The sequence below is a fragment of the Mycteria americana genome, chromosome 18 (genome assembly GCF_035582795.1).
Source record: "Mycteria americana isolate JAX WOST 10 ecotype Jacksonville Zoo and Gardens chromosome 18, USCA_MyAme_1.0, whole genome shotgun sequence".
Lineage (NCBI taxonomy): Eukaryota > Metazoa > Chordata > Aves > Ciconiiformes > Ciconiidae > Mycteria > Mycteria americana.
In genome coordinates, this window is record NC_134382.1 from 9,727,725 (window position 1) to 9,750,057 (window position 22,333).

General features: G+C 40.6%; 1 protein-coding gene across 1 annotated transcript in view; it reads left to right on the forward strand.

The window, feature by feature from the left end:
• The window catches only part of PLCH2 (phospholipase C eta 2), a 126,437-nt gene extending 113,743 nt beyond the window's left edge, over positions 1 to 12,694 (forward strand). Inside the window, exons 26-27 of the mRNA XM_075520539.1 lie at positions 4,933 to 5,272; positions 9,578 to 12,694. Of these exons, the coding sequence (XP_075376654.1) occupies positions 4,933 to 5,272; positions 9,578 to 11,328 (2,091 nt within the window). The 3' untranslated portion in view covers positions 11,329 to 12,694. The remainder of the gene's footprint in view (positions 1 to 4,932; positions 5,273 to 9,577) is intronic.
• Positions 12,695 to 22,333: the final 9,639 nt, after the last annotated feature.

Here is a 22,333-nt window from a genome sequence, read left to right on the forward strand (position 1 = left end):
ACGGCTCTTGATAGCAGTGTTTCATGAAAGAGACAATGTTCATAGTCTTTGAGAATGTTTTAAGAGTTTTCACCTCAAATCTTCTCTGGCAATATTGCAAGGCATTATCTCTCTTTTAATCCTTACTTTACCTAGCCTTTCATGATTATTTGCTCTTACTGGCTTCTTCATGAGTAACTGGGTGGTGATAGTTATAATTTGCAGTAGGGCAATATGCCCATTTAAACTTTGGCAGCCCTTTTGAGGACATTTGATTTTCTTGGTAAGTGTTTTAAACAACTGAAAGACCTTTGTGTATCACAGTGTCTCCTCCCTGTCCTTATCCAGTAGCTTCCAATCTACTGCACAGCTTTGTTTTTTTGATTGCTTTATTCCCTTTTCATGTTCTAAGTCTATTAGACATCCCTTATTGCTTCTCATTATCATTGCAGTCTCTTTGGGTTTGCTGCTGTTAAGATGCTGGTGCTGTGCGCTGATGTGATTAAAATACAAGGATTTGGAATGAAAGCTTGTATGTGGGGTTTTGTTTAAATTTGTAATTTTTAGTAGAAACTGCTGAAAATATGGAACAAATATTACACAGCCCATTCTGATTTGGTCTCTCTGAATCATGTTCTGCTTTGATTTTTCAGTTAACAGAGTTCTGTTAAAACTAGAATTATTTCTCTGTTTCCCCTCTCTTAATTACAGGCAGAAAAATCACAACAGTTATCAGCATGGTTTTACCCATCCTTTATTCTAATGCAAGCCTTAACCTTTTGGGGCTTTTTTCTAAATGTAGCTATTCCACCTGCTCAATAGCTTGATATTGCTAAAGCAGATCTTAGATTTTTTTCACCTTAACTTGTGTTTAACTGAAATCTCTTTTAGATTGCACTATTTCTTGGAGACGCTTTTCTTCGTCTCTGTCTCTTCTGTAGTCTATTCATGTATTGCAAAATTTCTTGTGGTTTTCTAGATGTGCATATCTCTGAGATCCTCCCTCACTGTTATTTTGCCTTTACTCTGTCTGTGTTTGATTTCAGTGGGCTTCTCTATGTCAAAAAAGTCTACTTTTAGAAGCAGAGCGTTTTTAGACGCCTTGAAGGTACCCCCTCCTGTCTCAGGGAGGTGTAGTGACCACCACCACACACCTGCATGCCTCTAACTAGTTGCTTCATTAGCATCAATGTTTCCTTATTAGCATTTTGAAGCTCTTCAATTCATGTAACATGATTGCGACATTAGACTTGGTCAGTTCTGTTGGGTCATTGATCAGCCAGAGAGCCCTCCACGTATGAAGCAGATCCAGGATAAAAGTCCTTCTATACCCTCCCTTTATCTCTTCTTTGAGTCTCTACCTCTACTGTCTTTTCTCTGGTGTACTATAATTCAAACCATTTCTTTCACATGAAAAAGAACATTAACAGTGAATTGTTTGCTAAATTGTGGGAAAGCCTCTTGTGCTGTTTTTCAAGTCTGCTTTAAAGAATGAAATAGCCCTGTAAAAGCTGGACTAGAAGCTGAAAGCACATGTTCTGGATCTCCGTCAAAACGGCTCTCTTTTTTTTTTTCCTTTTTTTTTAACTTTTTTTTCTTCTAAATTAACCAAATTTGTCTTTGGGTTCTTGAATCACTCCATTGATTCAAGCAATAGTGGCTAGCTTAACAAAGATGCACTGAATAAGCTAGAATGATACCTGGGGCCCTGCACTGCGTGTCACCCATTCCATCAGTGCTTTTATTTTTGTTGGATATTATTTGTGTGTGTGTATGTATGACAATTTTTTCTGGGTTTTGCAAATATTTATATTGTCTGATTTTTATGGCAATAAATTCATGTACTTGCCAACTTGTGTCCATTGGAGCAGAATGCTTTTTTCCCTTCACTCCTTAACAAATGCTTAATCTTGTTTCGAAGCTTTCTAGTGAAAGTGAATCCACAATGATCCAAGCAGCCTGTCAATAGTCTGGCTCTCACAGAAGGTTTATTAAGATTTAAATTACATTTTCTTCACCTTGTATGGGAAAAATCAATCCCTACCTTCTTTATCTTATCCTATATATACTTTTAAAGGCCATTTTAGGTCTCTCTTTAATCATCTCCTCCTCACACTTGATCTTGGCATGTCGTAACTAAATTTCAGTCAATTATAAAAATAATATTCTGAATGCTTTCACTGGGCTTTGTGTCAGACAAATAAACCTTGATCCCATATGCCAGATTGCACAGGACACTTCCAAATAAAAGCAGCTTTTAACCCAGTACAGTGCAGTACATGTACAGTACAGTGCAGCTAATATCTGTCCATTAAGTCCTACAAAGCGAAATTTGAAACGCGTGAGCACACACTCGAATATTTTGGGGTGAAAGACAGAGCATTGTAATTTAAATGAGACATTTCTGTGCCATTGTTTGGCACTGCAGAAATGTGACCTCCCATGACATCACAGGGTAAAAATTGAACTGACAGCAAGTGCCAACAAGCATGGATGCTGATCAAAGTTTATCATGCGTTTCTGACAATGCATTTCAATCATAGGCTTATGCACTCTATTTTTATTCATTCTTTATGCTACAGCTGCTAAAGAGAGTCTGATCTAACTGGGAAATAAAGGGAACAAAGGAGGAGAAGTAGATTAGAAGGGAAATACCTCTTTCTCTGCTTTAAGTGATTTATGTGTACGAGGCTCTACGTACGGAGCAAAACCAACATACTCTTTATCAGGCATCAGCCTTTGCTTTAAAAGTTGGCAAGTACACCTGGAATGTTTACAGGAATGCTGAAACTCTCTGTTTCACTGAAATGTAAATCAATTGTATGATGGTGGGATATTTATGGTGGTGAATATATATGTTTAATGCTTAAATTAGTACTGAAGTATATGAAGTGCTGAATTATCACCCTGACTAACTTCACTTGTTTATAGTGTGTTTCTTCAGTGATGAAAACATACATGAGTGTCTTTGGATAAGTGTTGTATGGTAGGAAATTATCAAAATGTAATCACACAGGTAGAAAGCAAATTATTTGATGATCGTTTGTCATGCATGTAGTTCAACTGCTGTTCATGACAGTGCTCAATTCAGTTGAAGCGTAGATCTCCTTTATACTGAAAAAATACTATGTTCTTACGTCCACTGTTTATTTCCCAACAGTTCCTAAAGAATGTAAATCTCTATTTGAACATCCACTTTATTATTATCTGTTTTAAGTCAAGAATATTCTTTAGCTAAGAGGTCACTATCAGCTAAACTCTGTAACCATCTCATGTTGCATGACAAGTAAAATTAAAATGATTTTAAAGTAACTTTTTAAAATTACCACCATTTCTATAGCTTGTTTTGTGTTTTGGTTGGGGGTTTTTTTGTTGTTGGGTTGGTTTTTTTTTTTTTTAGTTTCTTCTTCTCATTTACTCAGAGAATTCAGTTTTGTTCCAGAGCTGGGACCTTGGTTCCATGCCACAAATTTCTTGTCGAAGTATGAGTGCTAGTCACTGTCTCCAGTTTAAGAGACAGGAAAAATTAAGTTTGACAGCATCTGATGTCCCGTTCTGCCCAAGTATAATCTTCTGCACAAGGCGGATAATTCAACTCTATCTTTCCAATTTAATTGAAATCACCAGCAATTCTAATTGGCCCAGTCTACAAAATTGCTGGTGATTTATTTTATTGAAAAACATGCTTAATTTCTTTTTTTTTAACTACTGCATTTTCCAGCTGGACTTAACTTGGGCAAGGCCCCAAAGCTAGTAATGACACTTTAAGACAATGTAAGCTTACAGCATTTGTTGCTTTATTTTTATTATGGTGTGATGCAGAAGCCTTGTTGAGGATTTCCTAGTAGAGCGCAGTTTGCTAGAATGTGAATCCACAGTGCAGAAGCTAGGTTGTACTAGTTCCCCTGTGGCCATTCAGAGGAAGCATTTACACCACGTACTTTAAATACCTGCGCTTTGGGTGCCCAGATTAGAAAGCTGGTCTCTGTACTCTCCCTCTATAATCAGTGGTGGTCCTTTCAGAGGCAGTTCAGAGCCAGAACCCATTCTAACTGTTCCATGTTGCCCTTGGAGAAGTACTGCTATTCTAGTTGATGTCTTTGGGAATCTAGGAGACTTGCATTTTAAGGGGGGGCTGAGGCTTGATTTACATTTTGTATAATTATCACATAAATGCTCAGGAGTAGATTTATGTTCATTTCCAAGTAGCATACATTCTTTAAAGAAAAGACTTAAGTTTGCAACAAATCTGCAAGTCTCCACTTATCCTTGGATTCCTGTAGTGAATTGATTTCCTATGCCTCCTCCAGGTTCTGCAGTATATCCATGTCATTAAACTGTTGGGACAGAATTGTTTTAAATGTGCACATTGTGTTGGAAAACTGACCCATACCTCACAGAGGTTTGTGTTTAAAAAACCAAAACCAAAACCAACAACAAAACCCTAGAAAGCTGTATTGCTAAAAAGGAAGCACTCTGACTTTAGTCTTAAAGAGTCTGAAATGTCTGGCATTATGAGTACCTCAAGCTTTGTGGCTTTTAACATACACTGAGAAACTCTTCAGCTTTCAGAATTAGATCCTTGTAGACTGAAGTATTTCCTTTTTTTTACTTTTTGTTTTCAATATCTAATGTTTATATTTATGTTGCAAGTAGCTATATGCTAGTAAGAAAATGATGACCAATACAGAGATAAGCCCGGTTGGAAAATTTTATCTAAAAACATAGTTGATCAAAAAAGATGTGAAATTTTGCAAAGCTGCTGTTACTGATTTTTTTCATTTTTAATCTCTGTCCTCTTTCTGGTTTAGTTCTCATGTTGATGATAGGAATATGGCAGGAGACTCTGTATGTGCATGCATATCTGAACGGATCATTTGTACATAAGCTCCTGTGCTCAGAGGAAGAGACTTACATTTTCTATTAAGGACTTCTGTTTTCTTAATTTTCCAGGCCAAACAAACTCTAGGTCTAAAAGGTCTGTTTCTCAGAAATCCAAAGCAGGCCTCTCTGGACAGTCATGCTGCTGGTCAGCTCCATCGCAAACATTCCTTTAGCAGCCACATCTTGAGACGGACAGCCAGTGCACCCACCAAAAGCCAGAAGAAGAACAAGAAGGGCTTTTCTGAAATTGCTTTTGACACAAAAGACAACAGCTCTGAAGGGGCCGGCGAAGACCGTGAAGTGGAAGCTGCCTCACAGCCTCGCTTTGAGCAAGAGCCAGAAAGTGCTTCTCTGTCACCAGCTCCCAGAGATGGTGCCAGTGGGGAGGTACATGGCAAGGGGTTGAAAGGTAAGGCCCATAGTTCTCGTAAAGCCAAAAGCCAAAGCTGTGCTCAAGGGGGTGCTGCTTTCAGTGAACCCATACAGAGGTCTAACAGGGTCCGGCTTCAGGAGCACCAGAGCGAGAAGCAAAGCGTCTTTGCACGCTGTGCCATCAACAGCTCTGGTAGGATCGGAGTGGCCACCAATTGCATGAAATGCATGATTGGTTCCAAAGAAAGCCCAGATCTAGAATGCAAGTGGAGTGACCATCCTACCAGGCCTATTGCTAAAGATATACTTCATCGTGATCAGTATAGCAGTATAACTGGAGAAGAGAGGTTAGAGCTAAAAAACTGGGGTGTTAAAGGCCAGCCCAGGCGGCAGTCAGATTTGCAGTCTTGCAGCAGCCCTGGAACTGCTGATGATCTAACGAGGAGCACCCAGTCTTTTGTGACCCCAGGGAAGAAAAATCTTGAATCTAAAAGTCACGGAATAAAGGCTCATTCCCGGCAGCGGTGGCAGTGCCAATCAGGTGGCAAGTATGGAAGCACTGTCAACTTGGTTGCAGCCAGCAATGGCTCTATATCCTCCAACTCCAGCAGTCTAGAAAGCCTTGGAAGCTCAGAATTCCCCAACCGCTGGTCTGAAACTTCTCGAAGGCAAGTGGGCACCCTCCAGAGGGAAATGAACGCCTTGTTCGTTCAAAAATTGGAGGAAATTCGAAGTAAATCCCCTATATTCTTTACTGGTAAGACCAGATTTTCTTCACCCTTCTCCATCTTAGATCACATCATTGTCTCAGCTTCTGCATAGCAATCTTTACTTAGAAGCTCCTATATGTTGTTTTGCTACCAAGAGCTCTTTTTCTTTATTTTTGGCAATGACAGAAAAAAAGTCTGCTTTTTTTTTTTTTTTTGGTAGACGTGTCTGGTTTAGATTAGTCCTTTCCATGCCTAGCTAACCATCCGCAGTAGTAAAACTGTCAATAGTCCATGAATGTTTGGATTGTTTGTTCAGGGTTTTTTGTTTCCTTGGTTTTTTTTTTTTTAGTGAATGTGGTATGATACTAAGTAAATTTTAAGATCCAAACCAGAGCATTAAGTAGAGATTGAATATGGGAAAACCATATTAACAAACAATATTTCCATTATCAGTCTTTGTGTTTCACTGAGGGATAACCACATCAGAAATGATACCTAATGTGCACTCTGCTAACAGTAAAACCAGTTCCTTCCTCAAAGAACTTGCAAAATTACCGCCATCAGTTCTGGGATTACTGGATAGAATTCTTTGGTCCGGATTATTCAGGAGATCACACTTTATGAACATAGCAGATCATTCTGATCCTAAATGTATGAATCCCCAGTATGCAAACGTTTATAGATGTGCTTAATGTTATGTATATGATTTGACTGTGGCCTGAGGACACAGTTGCATAATATAAAGAAGCGAGGTGTGTGACCTGATGTTATTTGACATCAGCCAAGCCAGGTGGACTGTTAGCATTTCCCAATTGCAAAGTAAAATGTGTCTATTTAAAGGAAGGCTGCTTAAGCTACAGCATTTTATAGTTGTTTCAAGCCAGGAACGTGCATATGGTCACTGGGATCACATGACTGTACCTTTACTCATGTATGTTTGTAAAGATGGAAAATAGGAACAGAGGCAATCAAGGTTTATATTTTAATAAGGAAACTGGCTTTTTTTTCTCCTGATTTGGCAGGGAGGGGAGGGAAGGGAAGAGAAGAGATTTTGACAAGGTTTTCTCTGTTTCATAGAATTATGAAGAGGAAGTAAAGAAATACAGCTTTTGTCTATGACTACAAGAGCTTCTCTTCAAATCCCTTCCCCTTCCCCTTAATTGTCCAAGGAATTTGGACACTGATGGTTACATTTTCAGGAACAGTTAAGTGACTTTGGTGCTCCTTAAGATGTAATCCCTTTTTTAGTAATAGATTCTGACTGCCCACGTATAGTGGGTTTCTTTGAAAGCCTCATACAGAAATTTAAAATATTATTTTTGTTTGATCAATTTAAACAGGTTGGATGTCTAAAATTTTTTTTTATTTCTCTTTTTTTATTCTTTTTTTACATCTTTTTTCCAATATCTGCTTTGAGCTTTTAGGAAAATACCAGGACAGTGGGAGGGGGAGGGAAGAATTTTGCTGGTTCCCATGACTTGAAATTAATCCAAAGCAGCAGAACTCTTTCTATGCCTAAATTATTGGCATTAGGCTTTTCATAAGCTCTGAGTAGTGTGACATATGAAACCATTTCCCATTATCAGTGCCAGCTCCCCTGCCAGCCCCCCAAGTCACTAAATAAATATTGTGATATGCTTGAAATTTGATTAAATCCATCTGACTTCTCAAGCATGGAATCAGCAAACCTTTAAAATGGTGAAATAGTCACTTGGCCTGGATGCTGATGATCCAGTGACAAACAGTATGTTTGCACAAACAGCACGCTTTCCCCATCCGCCTGCTATTTTAGTGCCTTGGGCCAAGAAACCAAGGAAACCAATAACGTTAGCCTAATATGGCTGCATTTCACAATTAACGTTCTGTTGATGGGAAGTGCCACAAGGATGAGACAGGAAACTATAGTCTCTAGTTGTCCCCTTTATGGCAACAGCATTATGGTTTCCAGTATTTTGCCTTGTAAGTGTGCCTTAATCTATGCTGATGGCCTAGCCTGGATGGGCAGAAGGAGAGCTCATTAGTCTGATCAGCTCTGGACTCCTCCCGATACTCCTCCAGATACTGAAAAGTCTGCTGTGTTGTGAATGGTGGGGTTTGCTTATGGGCACTTCTTCCCTTTTAACGCTCCCAACTAATGTAATATAGGCCATTGAACAGCTGTCTCCATTGTTAAGCTTCTTGTCGCTACGCTGGATTGGAAATACCGGTGCTGAAAGGAAAGGCCCAGTATTTCCTTGGCATTTTTTGGTCATGTAGATGATTTTTTTCCATAGCATTAGGAAACAGCTTTGGAGAAGAGGAGGCTAGCTTCCGTTCCTCAGGCCAGTGGAGTGCGTTTCTTGAACAATAGCAAACATCGCCTTTTATTCTTCTATGACAAAATAATGGACTTAATACCCGTCCATTTATGGATTCTATTAAGTGCTCTGGTTGGTCAGAAATTCTTAGGATCCTACAAAAACGTGTGAATATTTCTGTCTGTTTCCCTTCCCTCCCTCAGCACTAATTTATCCTGTTATCTGCACCTGCCTTCCCTACATTAACTGGATTTTTCCTCTGTTCTGTCCTATTATTCTACATGCACACTCTCTCTCTGTAGTTAAGAACTGAAAGGACAAGCAAGTCAAAGGTAACTGTCTACTGAGTGGCACTGATTCAAGCACCTCGTTGCCTGTAGTCCTGGTTTTTGTTTGTTTCCTGCCTTATGACTACCTGCTCCTGTATTCTTAAGGTTGTTGTCTGGCTCAGTGGTGCTTTGCTAGTTCTTAAATGCATGTTTGCATTGTGGTTTGGAGATGTGGGACATAGTCTTTTTGGCATGATTGCTTTGGCTCGTAGGGTACGGGTTATAAACATTGCAGACAGACGGAGCATTTTCTTCAGGTAATTGGTGGCTGTAGTGATTCTTCAGGATTGTACTGTCAGCCTGGTGTTCATGAACCATGCGTCTGTATAGTTTTTTGAAAAAGAAATTACAAACTTTTTTAGGAAAACAAAGTTAGTCTGTTTAAAGTTTTTGTTTTGTTTTTAAAAGACACATTGACTACATTCCATGTATGCATACAGATCATTTTAGTTGTAATCTGCTCCAGAAGTCCTATGCTGTTTCTCTTCTGAGTAGTTGATCATTGGGATTGTATCTGTTGGTTGGGCAGTAGTGTTCTGATTATTATACGTGGTCTGATTATGATCTGATATACTGACATGTTTGAGTGCTGGAAGGAAGGAAAAGAGCAATTCAAGTGGTGCTGGGTGGTGGAGGAAGAAAAGTTAGTTTACAAGAGGGGACATGAAGGACACAAAGAAATTGATGGGTACACTTGTTGTTTGAATAAGATAATCAGAAAAATAATATGGTGCTACAATGCATGGACTGAGATTTTTTGAAAGCAACAGGGCTTTTGGGCAGCTAAAACTGAATGAGCAGAAATTTTTGCTGCCTTTAGCCAGGCATTTGAAATCATAAGTTATTTTAAAAATCATGATTAATATATGCAACTACTACCTTAAAAAACAAACTGATAAGAATAAAGAATGAATCTTCAGCTAAACTGCAATTTGTAATAGCTAATTAACCCTGTATCTCTGTTTTTCTTTTTCTTTCTTTTTCCTATCTTTTCATGTCTCCCAAGTAGATGTCTGCCATTTCTCAATACAGAGGTCAGTCACTTCTTTATGCAGCCTAGAAACTATCACTGAAGAGCCTGTTATTGCCAATGAAAACCATCATGCCAGCCTTTTCTTCCCTCTACCCATTACTCCTTACAGTGATTCTGAAGAAGGGTCTGTGTCTGATCATTCCACTGAATCTCGATCAGAAGTAAGCAGCACATCCAACCAGCCTCAAGAATCTCTACTCGCTAGAGAACAAAGAACAATTCTGGCTGCAGGAGACCAAGTGCAGGTAGTCACAAAAGCTGACACAAATTCAGTAGTCCAAGAAGATGAGAGGACAAGCATGGCCGGATGTCTCAAAGAAGCAAATGGTTGGACACAGGCATGCAGTACAGCTGAAGATCAGTATGGATTGGCAGTGCATCCTCAAAAAGCCTGGCTGGTAGTGGCAGCAGGTAAGAGTGCTGGCCAACCTGTTGAAAACTGCCAGAAGCAAAATGACCAACCAGGTCAGGTATTAACAGACATGAAAAGCACCATTGAATCCAAAGGGCAAAAACTTGGTGCAGCAGCTGTTCCACTGCAGCAGAAGAACGTGATTAACAGCACACAGACAACTTTGCCTCCAGATACTTTCCAGAAAGCCCAGGCTGCACAGGCTCTACCTGTTTCTGTTTCTCAGACGAGCTCTTACATGTTAGTAAGAAGGCCAAAGAGCGAAGGACTGAAGATATCGGACTCCTCAGCCTTAATAAAAATTCCAAGTAGCCTGTCTCCAGCAGCAGAAGTATACTTTGATGCCACTGTTAATGACCGGATCTGGAGCAAGCTAGATTGCAGCAATCACCGTGACAGCATGTCTTCCTCTTCCAGCATGTCCTCCAATGACACTGTGATAGATCTCTCTCTACCCAATCTAGCTCGCAAAAGCCTCCCAGATCTTGGCATCCGTCATGAAAATTTTGAGCCCCTTGCCATAAGAAAGGGAATTCGCCCACGATCTGCTACAACATCCGGTAATGAGATGCCAATGGTGAGCAAGAGCAAATCCAATCCTAACCTGAGGTCTGGCCAGCTGCCAGCAGATGAATTGTGCCCCCGTCCTCTTGCCAGGAGCCCTCAAGATGCATTCTCATCCATTCCTAGAAGGCATACCTGGAGCAGGCTGTACATAGAAAGTCTCAGACAGTCATCTAACAAATCCAAAGCACATGATATGGTTGGGAATAACCAGGCAAAATCCAAGAGTCTTGGAGACCTTACCTCTGATGATATTGTGTGCACTTTTGAAAGCAAATACCGTAGCATCAGCAGGAGTTTTGTCACTCGATCAATGAGGGAGCAGCGCCGCTCTTCAGGAGGCCTGAGATCCTCAGTCAAATCCCAGGATGAACTGACTGAGCAGCTAAAGAAGCTGACAGCCTTTCAGCAGGAAAATGACATCACTTCCCCTATTAGTCTTGATCCAACTGAATCTGAAGAGGAAGGGGAGAGCTTGGGACTCCTTCGCAGGTCTTCATCTCGCAGTCAGAGCAGGGTGCGGTACATTGCCAACAGGGCTAAGCAAGCTCAGGAGAGACAGCGGCTGCAAAGCCTCGGCCAGCTCAGCGGGAGTCCCATTGAGGAGAGGGGAAACCCAGAGGGAGCCTGCAGCGTTGCAAAAGCAGTTTGTATGGATATAGCTTCTCCTGCCGTGTTTACATCCCAGCCTAAGAACCAAACTGATTATAACACTGACACAGAAGTCTTCTTTATGCTGAAACTCTAATTCTGGGGAGCACTGAATAAGGCAATGTTTACATTCCTGTCAAAACTAAACATAGTGACCTGAGAGGCACAAAATACCCTCATACGGCTTAGTGCTTCCTGGCCTTCCCTTGATTGTAAAGGTACTTAAAATCGTGACTCCAAAAGAATAGATGAGTGTTAAATTTGTCAGCAGTTTGTGGAAATAGAACAGTCAAGTGAAATAGGAGACTTATATTTTTACAGACCTAATGATCTGACCTCCTTTTTTTTTTTAATTACACTTTTCCCAGCCTCAAATTTGGCTTCCTTTGTGTGTGACCACTTCTTTGCATTTGCAGTTTGCTCTGTGCAAATCTCATGCTCTTTACTAATTTCAGTACTTGCTTCTTATAATACGTAAACATCTCTGTGATGTTAACAACAGCTAAGGTAAATTTTGCTCTTACAAAATGTGGATCCATGAAAAGAGGCTGGATTTAAAGTCATGCTCCCTGTTCTGTTTTATTTTTTTTTAAGAGTTTGAGGCCTCTGAGGGTGTCTTCTCTGGGAAATATTCAAGATTGCAGTGTAATTGTTTCATGAATTAATATTGTGGTAGATAAAGTCCCTCTTCCATCGTGGACCTGTTTATTTCAGTGAAAATCGATATTGTCTCACTCTTTGAAGACGAGCTCTCACTATGTTCCAAAGCAATGCTTTTTTAAACCAAGCTTGTTTATATATATAAATATATATCTACACATCTGTGTGTATGCAAATATATGTCTGCACATACACGTACACATGCACACACTTAAACTGAACTGTGACTGTTCCTTGTCTCAAGACATAATCTGTGGGAATGAGACAGGAGAGAGAAGGGAATTACTAAAAATAGATGGGAAATATCTTCTGACTTTAATTCAGAAATGGCTAAAAAGCATGCTAGTCCTTTCTGGAAAACAGCACCTTCCCTTCTTTATGGTATTTTAACAATGCTGCTGTACATAGCACTTTTTGGATGAGTTTTACTATTTCTGTATTGCACTGCCATGCAAAATATTCAATTATATGTTTTAAAAAAAGAGATATTTAATTTTTTTTAGATGGACATATTTAGAATTAAATACTGACTTAAACAAAATAATAATTTTTCCTCCCCATTTTTTTTACTTTTTATTTTTAGGGATGTCATCTCTTCCCCCCTTACCCCCCCATTATTGTGTCATTTTACAGATGTACATTTTATTAGTAATGGAGAAGAATGTTTACTGAGATGCATTTTAAAGAGAAACAGAGTTTTAATTTTATTTCAGACTGCATAGAATCCCTATTATTGAGAGGATATTTTGCTTTTGTTTGTAATGATTCTTTTGTGTATATTGCAAAATCTAAAAATTTGTTTGTAAAACCACCTTACACTACTAAAATAAACATATTTAACCTTCCAGCTGTTGACTTTTTAGCTGTAATGTAACACTTTTTCTATGCTGTCTAGAAGTTTGTAGTATACAAACATGGTTAATTCTATCTGCCTTGTTTTAAAAATTCCTTAGTGGATAACATTTAATTTTACTCTTTTTCAGAGTGGTAGCCATTTCAGATCCAGCTCCAATTTTCTCAGATCCACCAAAATGCGTGCAAGTATTGGTAGAGACTGGCATTCTGTTGTTGTGTGATACACAGCACGTGGATTGTTTTGAAGCGACGTCTCTGTTTGGCAGCCAGTGATGGCTGTGTAGATGAAAATTCTAGGGGAACTCATGTAATTAGTAGCCAGATAGACATAATCCAAGGACCTAATCTGCTCTGTTACAGCTCTCCAAGTAGCTAGCCAGATAGCCCTGTCTCATCACTAAGGTTAAAGTCTGGCTGAAAATACTGCAGCAAAAAAATCTCTTCCCTTCCCCTTCCCCTTCCTCTTCCCTTCTCTTCTCTTCCTGTCCCAACAAAGTGCACAGTGAAAGTGCACGTTACTTAGTTCATACTCTCTCCTGGAAGGGTTATCAGCTTACTTGTGGATTGCAGGGCTAGAAAGGAGTTCTTGGTTTCTAATTTTAGTATCATTTGGCCACAAGCATTTAAACTTTGAGATATCAAAATGTAAGGCTAACTGTAGCTAATGATATCATCATGACAGGGAGGTAGGGGCTGGGAAGGGTTAAATTCTCTGATTAAATCTTTTCAAATGGTCTTCACTATGTTTTGTCTAAAAATATTCTCTCCATTTTCCATCCTGGCTCAGATCTTCATTGCTTGTCTTCATAATTTGGATGAGAGGCCCTTGAGGTTTGTGCAACAAAGGTTTGGAACATGCACTACAAAATCATTGCAGTCTCTGAAGGAAAAAAAGGTAAATCAGCAGCAGAATGTGTGATCTGCCAAGATTAGTCTCACATTGTGTCTTAACACAAAGCAAATGCCATTAACATTCTCTAGACGAAAAGTCACTCTGTAATACTTTAGTTTGGGGATGAAAAGCTGCAGGGAGCTGCTGCTTTTTTATCTTTAGAGCAAGGAAGTACATGCAACTTGACAGCTTTAGAAAGTTCATGTTTAAAAGGCCTATTTGTGTCTTTTCAAAGACCAAGTTTCACAATCGGATTATTTTTATCTTTAATTGATTAAGCAATACTTGTTAAATTAATGCACCTCACAGAAGGCAGTGTCATGTAGCACTTCAAAATATTTATCTCTGTTCAAATTTTTAAAAAACAGTGTCTGGATTTAACTGACTAGGCTACATGTGAATTTTGTCCTCCTGCTTCCAAATTAATAGTAACTACCTTTACAGTTTGTTTTGTTACACTACATAAGACCGTTAATGATGTGTCCGGTTATTCCTATGAATGGAATTTATTTCATGGTACCTACGCTGTTGAGTAGCAGAAGCTTACTAAGCAGTTTTGCTCTTCATTCATCTGGTCTTCATCAGGGAAGAGGAAAATTGCTTATTCAGATCTTCTCAGCAGGCAGGGTGCTATCTAAAATGGTAAGGAGAGCAATAAAGATTCGGTAACAGTGGATGGAATCAGGAGTTGAGGTTCCAAGCAGCACTGATTTTCATTTTATGAATGCCTCACTGCTCTTACTCTCTTGATGGTCTTCTCTACCATTCATATGATAATCAAGATGAAAAAGCAGATTCTTCCTCCTCCATGTGAAATTGTGGGCAGATACAATGTAGATGCAAGTCGAGCATGAAACCACAGCGGTCAGCGCATGCTGTCTGCTAAGGTGGTAACATTCACTTTGCGGTAATCGCTGCTTGCCATATAGTAGCTGCAAATTTTTACTAGAATTGCACACCTGTAGTACAACAGTCTTAGGAATCTATAGGAGGCATCCATATCTAGGCCAGAGGCACTTGCTGCAGGTGTGAAGGAATTCAGAAAGGCAGTTGAAATCATTATTCTTCAAGAAGGTCACTGAGTGACTGAAAAGCTACTGAGATAGGTCTGATAGTCTGACAATTGAACTGCTGAATGAGGCTAGAGAGAGAAAGGTGGTGTGGGCAGGGGGGTTCTACTAACACGTGAGAACACTTCCTTGGCTATACCTCGTCCAGCAATCAAATCGATAACGCTGCCTAGAGAAAGCCCATTTTGTATCTATTCCTGCTGGCTTGTACAGAGACAGCAAGTATATTCCCTTGTCCAGAGCTCTTCCTGGGAGGCCTCAGCCTCTTGTTGTATGTGTTTTTCAGTTCATTAAACTGTAAGATTAGAAGTCCAAAGTTTCCAGATTACAAGCAGTGTATTACACATGGCTGGACTTGGGATTTATGGTCTGTATTCCTCTGACTGTGTTTAAGAACACAGATGATGAACACTTGATTGTATCTTTAAAAACTGATTTTGTCTGTGCTGAGATGCTTTCAGCTGCTTGTAGTTGAGCTTATCAGCCCTTGTTAGCTGCCAGCTGTGAAAAATCACATACCATAATGTGCCTCTTCTTAAAGCCTAGAAAATATTCATGAAAAGCAGCTGGAAACCTCACCTTACCTGATTTTTGCTAACTTCCCCCTACATGCAGCCCTTTGCCAGAATCTCTAGGGCATAGCTATCAGGTGAGAATGTGAAGAACAAATCACATTCAAACTACCAAAGATAGCACCTGGAAATGAACCTGTAAACAGGTCAAAGCCTCTGAGGGAAATCCAAGGTGAATAGATCTTTCTGTATTCTTTTTCTGTTTTGTCCTATAGAGAGGATGTAATTATTGTTTATAATTGTTTATAATTTTTATTGCAAGAATGATTTACACCATCTGGGGTCTGAAGTGCATTAAAAGTGATCTAAGGACTCCCCTTAATTGCAGTGAGCAATTAGTGGAGCCCTTGAACTCTGTTAGGGCAGGCTTCACCAAATGCAGTCTTCTAAGCATTTTTTATAGAAATGTAAGCAATGTTTGACTCTGCAGAAGGCAAGCTGTGTTGATGTTTAATAATTGATTTACTCAGTGGCATGTATAGAAAAAGCTTAGGGAAGAAGGCCAATATGTACAAGCTGCTGGAGAGTTTTCCATCTTCAACAGTGCTTAAAGTCGAGTAGGGAGTAAATTTTTGTTTCTTACTTAAGTGTGGACAAGTTCCAACTCCCCTGCAGGATGAGTTGTAATGGTTTACTCTGCTGAATTCCTGTGAAGGCGCTTCTTTGTTATTACAGTGCCTTGATGTGTGTATTTATAAATGACCTGGCCCGACGGAATCAGCTGCTTGGCAGCGTTGTACTTTAGCTCACTTTCGAAGTGAAACTAGTAAATGGAAGGATGAAAGGGACAGGAACTTCACTTCTGTGCCTGTGTATTAAACAGAACTATACAATCCAGAGAGGAATTTAATGGTTTACCTTGAAGCTCAGGCCTTCCTTCAGCTGTCTAGGCATTGCGAGGAAATACGAGATGTATGTAACAGTTGGGGGGTTTGGGGGTTTTTCGGTGCTATACAGGAGACCCCCAGCTGATCTCCTGAGACAGTCACAGAGTGGAGAAAGTCTTGAGTAGCTTCCACTATCAATAGATGGGGAGACGGGCACAGCTTGATAGGACACTATTCTAAAGGGAGAGGACTTTTTCAGGAGCAGACAGCAGGCCAGTAATAGTATTTTCTGAGTCCCCATGTAGTATTCAGCTGCTGGACTTAACTGCTTCCAAACATTGTCTTTTTGCTGGGTGTAGTCTCCTCCTCTCTTTCCCAAAACCCAAGGTGCCCCTAGAGCCTGCAGTAGAGCTGGCATGTTCTGCAGAAGCCCCTTCGCCTGGCTCCTCCCTCTCTTTTATCTTATAATAGCGTTGGATGCTTGTGAGCATTCAGTGTTCCAGCAGTTTCATTGTGCCTGTTCATCGAGTTGCTTCTGCTAGTACCCAGTCAGACAAACGGAACTAGGAGAGGCTAAAGGAATTGCTGTAAGTGAGATACTGCCTTCAATCGCTGCTGTTCTTGTTCTAGATGACACGGATCAAAGCCTGCGTGCAACAGGCTGTCACCTTCCTAGCTGATGGTTGTTCATCTTTCCACTGCTGTTTGAATACTGATGCCTTCCTTCAGCACTGCATACAGAAGACTGGTTGAGGAGTAATGTTGTCTTTTTTGTTTACATTTTGAAAGACTGGAAATCTGAGGAGTGAGAGCTGATTCTAGCAAAGTAACTTTTTAAATCCTTAGTTTGTTTTGCTGTAAAGCCAGCGTGAGAAAACTTTGCAGTACCTCCTCAGGTAGATGGTGAATGGATATTGCAATGGTTAATTTAAGCAGTACCTAAGGAAGTCTTTACACACTGGGAGGCACTAAACTAAACCCCTCTGCCCTCCCGTTACTCTCTAACTGATTCCGTTTGTCCTTAAATGACTCTAGTACTAAATTAGAGCTAGGGACGTGGATTAGCCTTTGCAAAATTCTTTTTTTTGCACATATCTACACTCTGTTTGTTCTTTTAGACAGTCAGCAGCCAGTGTGTTAACAACTCTTTCTTTTCAAGGTGATGCAAGCAATGTATTACCAGCTCTGATTAGCTTTTCTTGGAGGAGGACACTTGAAATAAAGATCAATTTATAGTATGTACCAAATTGTAAGGAAAAAGTAGCAGTAATTTACAGGTTAAATCTACCAGGAAAAATGCAGTTCCTCACTGGCTCAACCTGCAGACTACTGCTACTTCTCCTTTATGTGCCCTGGTGGGTGATTTAGCTGTTCAGTTCATGTGCTGCTCTGGCAACAGCTAACAGTAGCTACCACTTTGTCTATTTTCTACAATTACTTTTCAGAAAAATGTACGCTGATCCATAACTCAAATGTCAGTGCTCTCCTTTGATCCTTTCACAAGGATCAAAATATTCCCATTTTGAAATATTTTTTACAACCACAACAGATGACAGCATTTAAATTTAACCCAGAAAGAATCTTCTGTGTAAATTTTATTCACCTCTTATTAGGTGAAACAGGTAGAGAAAATGAGTGAGGGAAACTGCTGAGCTGTAATGTCAAGAGTTTTCACAGGAGTGCAGGTTTGGGGAAAACTTCAGAAAAGTTGATGAGGTAAGATTAACTGAAGCCAGTGTTTTCTCAGCATCAGTCATAAGCAAGTGATACCATATGTAGGATTTTTTTGCCTACATAGTGCCCTAAATGGTAAGTTTTCTTGCGCATTTTTAATACAGTTTTTATAGTTTCTGGGTAACGGTGTCCTGAACCTTGTTTGACACTATGACAACAAATACAATCAAAAATACTGCAGCAGCTTGAGACTTAACATAACCTGGCATTGATTGTTTTTCATAGTTCTTGTTGCTGTTTTACAATGACAAATGTACAATTATTTTGAGCCATGCAGAAATTTTGTTGCAGAGTTTGAAATAAAAAAAGTTAATGAAATATGCTGGCTTTCACCCTCCTCGCCCCTACCCCTTTTTCCTTGTTCAGTTAAGAGTAGGATGTTGAGACAAAAGAGGGCTTCAGAAACGATTTCTCATGTCTTTTGATGCAGGGTAAAACAGCTTTGTTTCAGATCATTTTGGTGCAAATGAAATAAAAACCTTTGCTTTCCGCCACCCAAATGGAAAGTGAAATTAAGGTTTTGCTTTTAAGCCCCCCAAGTGAGAACCTCCTGGAGGAGGTTGTTTTATTAGTGCCTCAACTGGCTACTAAAATTTCTTCGATAGCACCTTCCCATTTCTCAGAGCATAAGGGCCTGGTACTCGGGAGCAGTCCACTTGGGTTGCTTCCTTTCCCTTCCCTGCGAGCCCAGGGGTGCGTGCCTCCTCCAGCCCCGTTACTGCTCATACCTACCGCCGCCTCTCCAGAGCCTGCACGCTGGTTGTGGCACGCCTCTCCTTTGTGGAGAGCTGACCGGAGAGAAACGGTGCAACAACCAGTGGATAAATCCACTTTATAGGTTTGTCACACCCTTTTTGCTGCAGTGAAGCGTTCACCAGAACCTTTTCTTTAGTATTTGTTATGGCTGGGCTCAGAGGTGACTGTGTTTTCACCTGGGGACCTGTGTTGGAACTGGGACTCTTCAGAATGAGGTGCAGAAAATCCAGGACATACTGATTTTAACCCAGCAATGAGGAACTGTAAAACCAGCTTTAACTACTTGCCTTTCATCTCTAGCAGGAAGTTTCCTTTAGACAGTAGATATTTCTGCTCCAATGGACAAAGGTCTTCACTTCATCTTCTGTGTGATTACAACCATGCTGCTCCTGAGAGAATCAAGCCAGACAGGTGAGAAAAATGATCCAAAAATGCTGGCTGCATCCAAATCTGGTTTTGTTCTTTACAGAGAGTTAATTCTTTCAGTCTTTAACTGCTAGTGCTTACAGGATTTTGTCTTAATCTAAGAATTGGCTTTCAAATTGGTTTTTAAGACATCACCAGGACCTACCTTGTTGTTACAGTTTGTGATTGTGACTTTATCGTGTTATGAGTGCTGTTACTAAGTGTCTTTGCTGCTATAGTTGTAAATCAGATGACAGAGATCAGGGAAGATGAAAAAGCCTAGAAAAAGGGTGGTTAGGTGTCCTTGAACACCATTATAATGGTTAAAGCTGCACTCTTCTGAGTCTATGGTCCCTTGAATTGCAGCAAGATCTACTGATTAACTTGTTCTTCTGAGAGTAATGTTGTCCATGTTACTTGTTTAGCCCTTCTGCTCATGGCATATTTTGGGAGGAAGAGGGGATTTAGTGCATTGAAGTTGTCAGCTCTGTGAGTCCCCAAGCTTTCTGCAGACAAAGGGTAACACTACATTCCCCCGCAGTTCCTAAGGGACAGTAGCAGGAGCCTGCCAGGGGCTTCTGCACAGCCATCGGCCAGCTGGATCACACTTTGCTCTCAGGGTGAGGAGCTGGGGAGCTTGCTTTTGCAACTGGACAACAAATGCTATTGTTTCGATCTTAGTGTGGCTTTTTGGTGTTCTATGCCTGGAGTCCAGACTCAGGCTAAGGAGTAGCTTGGCCTTGCAAAATCACTGGGAGATAAAAATTGGTTCTCTGTTTAGAAGGTTGGGAGAGCAACTTCCCTTCCTCTGCTGTCTCTCCTGTCCATCTCCCGTCTACCCAGAGCTGGTAATTGCATAGCTGTGCTAGCAGCAGTTCACCTCAGGTTACAGATACTTCAGCCATTTTCTTCTGTGATGATGGTCAAATTCTCTCATACTGAGAATTCTCTCATCCTAAATGTCCCAGTGTACTCCAGAACTGTAACCCACCTGACCCATCGCCTCTTCTTTTAGTTCAGCTATCTCTCCTGGTCACAAGCTGCGAAAGGGGAAATGCTGGCAAAGGATGCAAAGGCAAGGGTCCGAGCCTGGAGAGGGAGGACAGGGTAGAAAACTGGGGTGAGGTGGCCAGTTCTTAGCAGCGCTACAAGCTTTTTCACGTGAAGTTAAGCAGGGAGTCATCTCCCATTAGAAGCCTGGGCATGCTCAGAGTAGAAGGGGTAAGGACAAGGCTGATTTTTGCAACCAGTCGTTTCCTGCAGCCACTGGCCTTTGGGGAACAAGAGTGGAGGGATGAGCCTCTCTTCTTTGTCTTATGTTTTTGTAGACTCTCACAAGGGATTCTCACAATGAGGACTTGGCTTCTGAGAAGTGTCACTGCAATGAACTTTGAGTTAGTGCTGCAGCCTGATTACTTATGGTCCTTTCAGGAGTCCTTACAATGGGGCTTTGAACAGCTGCACCCAGGGCCACTGTGGGGGAGCTGAGCCCTCGGTACAGACTGTTTTCTTCCAAGAAACCCTAGCAGGTCTTCAAAAAGGAGCCTCAAAAAGCTTTTACTGGCTTTAATGAGTTTCTAAAAGGAGACAAGAGAACTCCTTTGTGAAGATTTCCAGCTCCCATGGAGAACTGTAGTGGAGAGGGAAAAAGCAGGTTTTGTTTTACAATAATGTAGAGTTCAGCATAAGGCCAGAAAATGCAAAACCAAAGAATGAATAATACATAATGAATGAATATGTTGTTATATTTAATGAAAAACTCACAGCTTTTGCTTGAAAGAGTGAAAACACCCTAAATTTTTTGTTTTGTCTTGAGGGATTTTTGGCTTTTGCGCTGTGAATTCTTTGATTCCAAGGAGCAATGCTGTGCACATTCTAGAAAAAACATCCTGGGCAATTAATGAGTCATATATTGACACAACTGTGGTTTTAATTCAGCATCTCGACCGTTGTAGTTTAGCTCTTTTGCAGCTGTGTGGGATTGAGGTATTTTCCTGAGTATTATGAAAAGGGAAGCTGTGGCTCAAATAATTTAACAGGACTTGTTAGAAGCCACACAGCAGAGCAGAGAGTAGAACCCAGGAGCATGAATAACCTCAATAATAGTACTTTTATGGGTGAATCTTGTGGTTTCACCAAAGAGGGGAGTACCATTACCTTTGTTTTACAAATGGGGAACTGTGGCATAGGACGGAGCAGTAACACAGGAAAGGTCAATAGCAGATCTGACAATTTGACATTTGGTGTTCACTCCAATGCAGTCTATAGGGTTGCACTGGCTCTCATCACAGTTAAACTCTTTGTCAGTTTTAGCTACTTCCCTTACTCTGTTCCTTGATGGGGTACAGAGAACAGGCACCACAAGGCAGGCTTCCTGCTCCCTCTTCCTTTAGCCCTGTCACTGCTGGTTCCTGGGTTTGGTCGTGGCCCTTTTGGAGGTTTTAATTTTCACAGGAATGAAAAGTCAGGGTCCTTATAATTTGAGGGGGGGAACGGAGTAGGACGTGGTGGAGAAGGGTTTCTACCCCAGTGGCTGCAATGGCTTTGGCTGCTTTGACAGTAGGAACCTATCATTAGTAGGGGACGGGAAGAATAAGAAAACCTTTTGTCTTGGATCTTAATGGTGATGAACTTTTGGTTGTTTACAGGGTTGTCCATACCCCTTTTCCTTAGGGGTATAGACAAGGTTTTGCAGGAGTTAGGGGGAAATCTTTGTTGTGTGAAGTAGCAGGAGAGCCGGCTTTTCACCTTGTCAAGGGAGGACAATAAGGAAATAAGGAATGGATTCTGCAGAATCCATTCCTCGGTGTGTGAGTGACGGCCATAGTCATTAAGTTACAGTTAGAACCTTCTGCAGCCTGAATCTGGCTGTGTCTCTTCCTGCTTCTGTTTGCTTCACACTAATACTGTGCTGTGACTGAGGGAACGACAAAACTGCTGCAAGTCAACTGCACTGTGAGCTTGTGAGTCAGGGATAATCGTTCTGTTTATTTAAGTGCAATGTGAAATGAAGGTACGAAAGTTCACTTTTAAGGAGCTGTAAATATAAGCCCTGCAAGAAGTTGATTTTGTTGTTGTTTTTTTTTCAGGAACTAAAAGGAATGATGATGCTGTGAGTAAGGTATGTTTAAGGTCATTGGTGCAGAGCTACCAATGAAGGCACATGTGCAAAAGGTCTTACATTTTATAATCCAGAAATAGATGTGGTCATAGTGTGCAGTGCTTTTAATCTGAGAAGAGTTGTTATTTTAAATATATTTTGCATGGCTAGTGATGGCCATTTCTAAGTCTGTCTGTGTTTCTATGCTTTTTTTTTACTCGATCTTTTGTC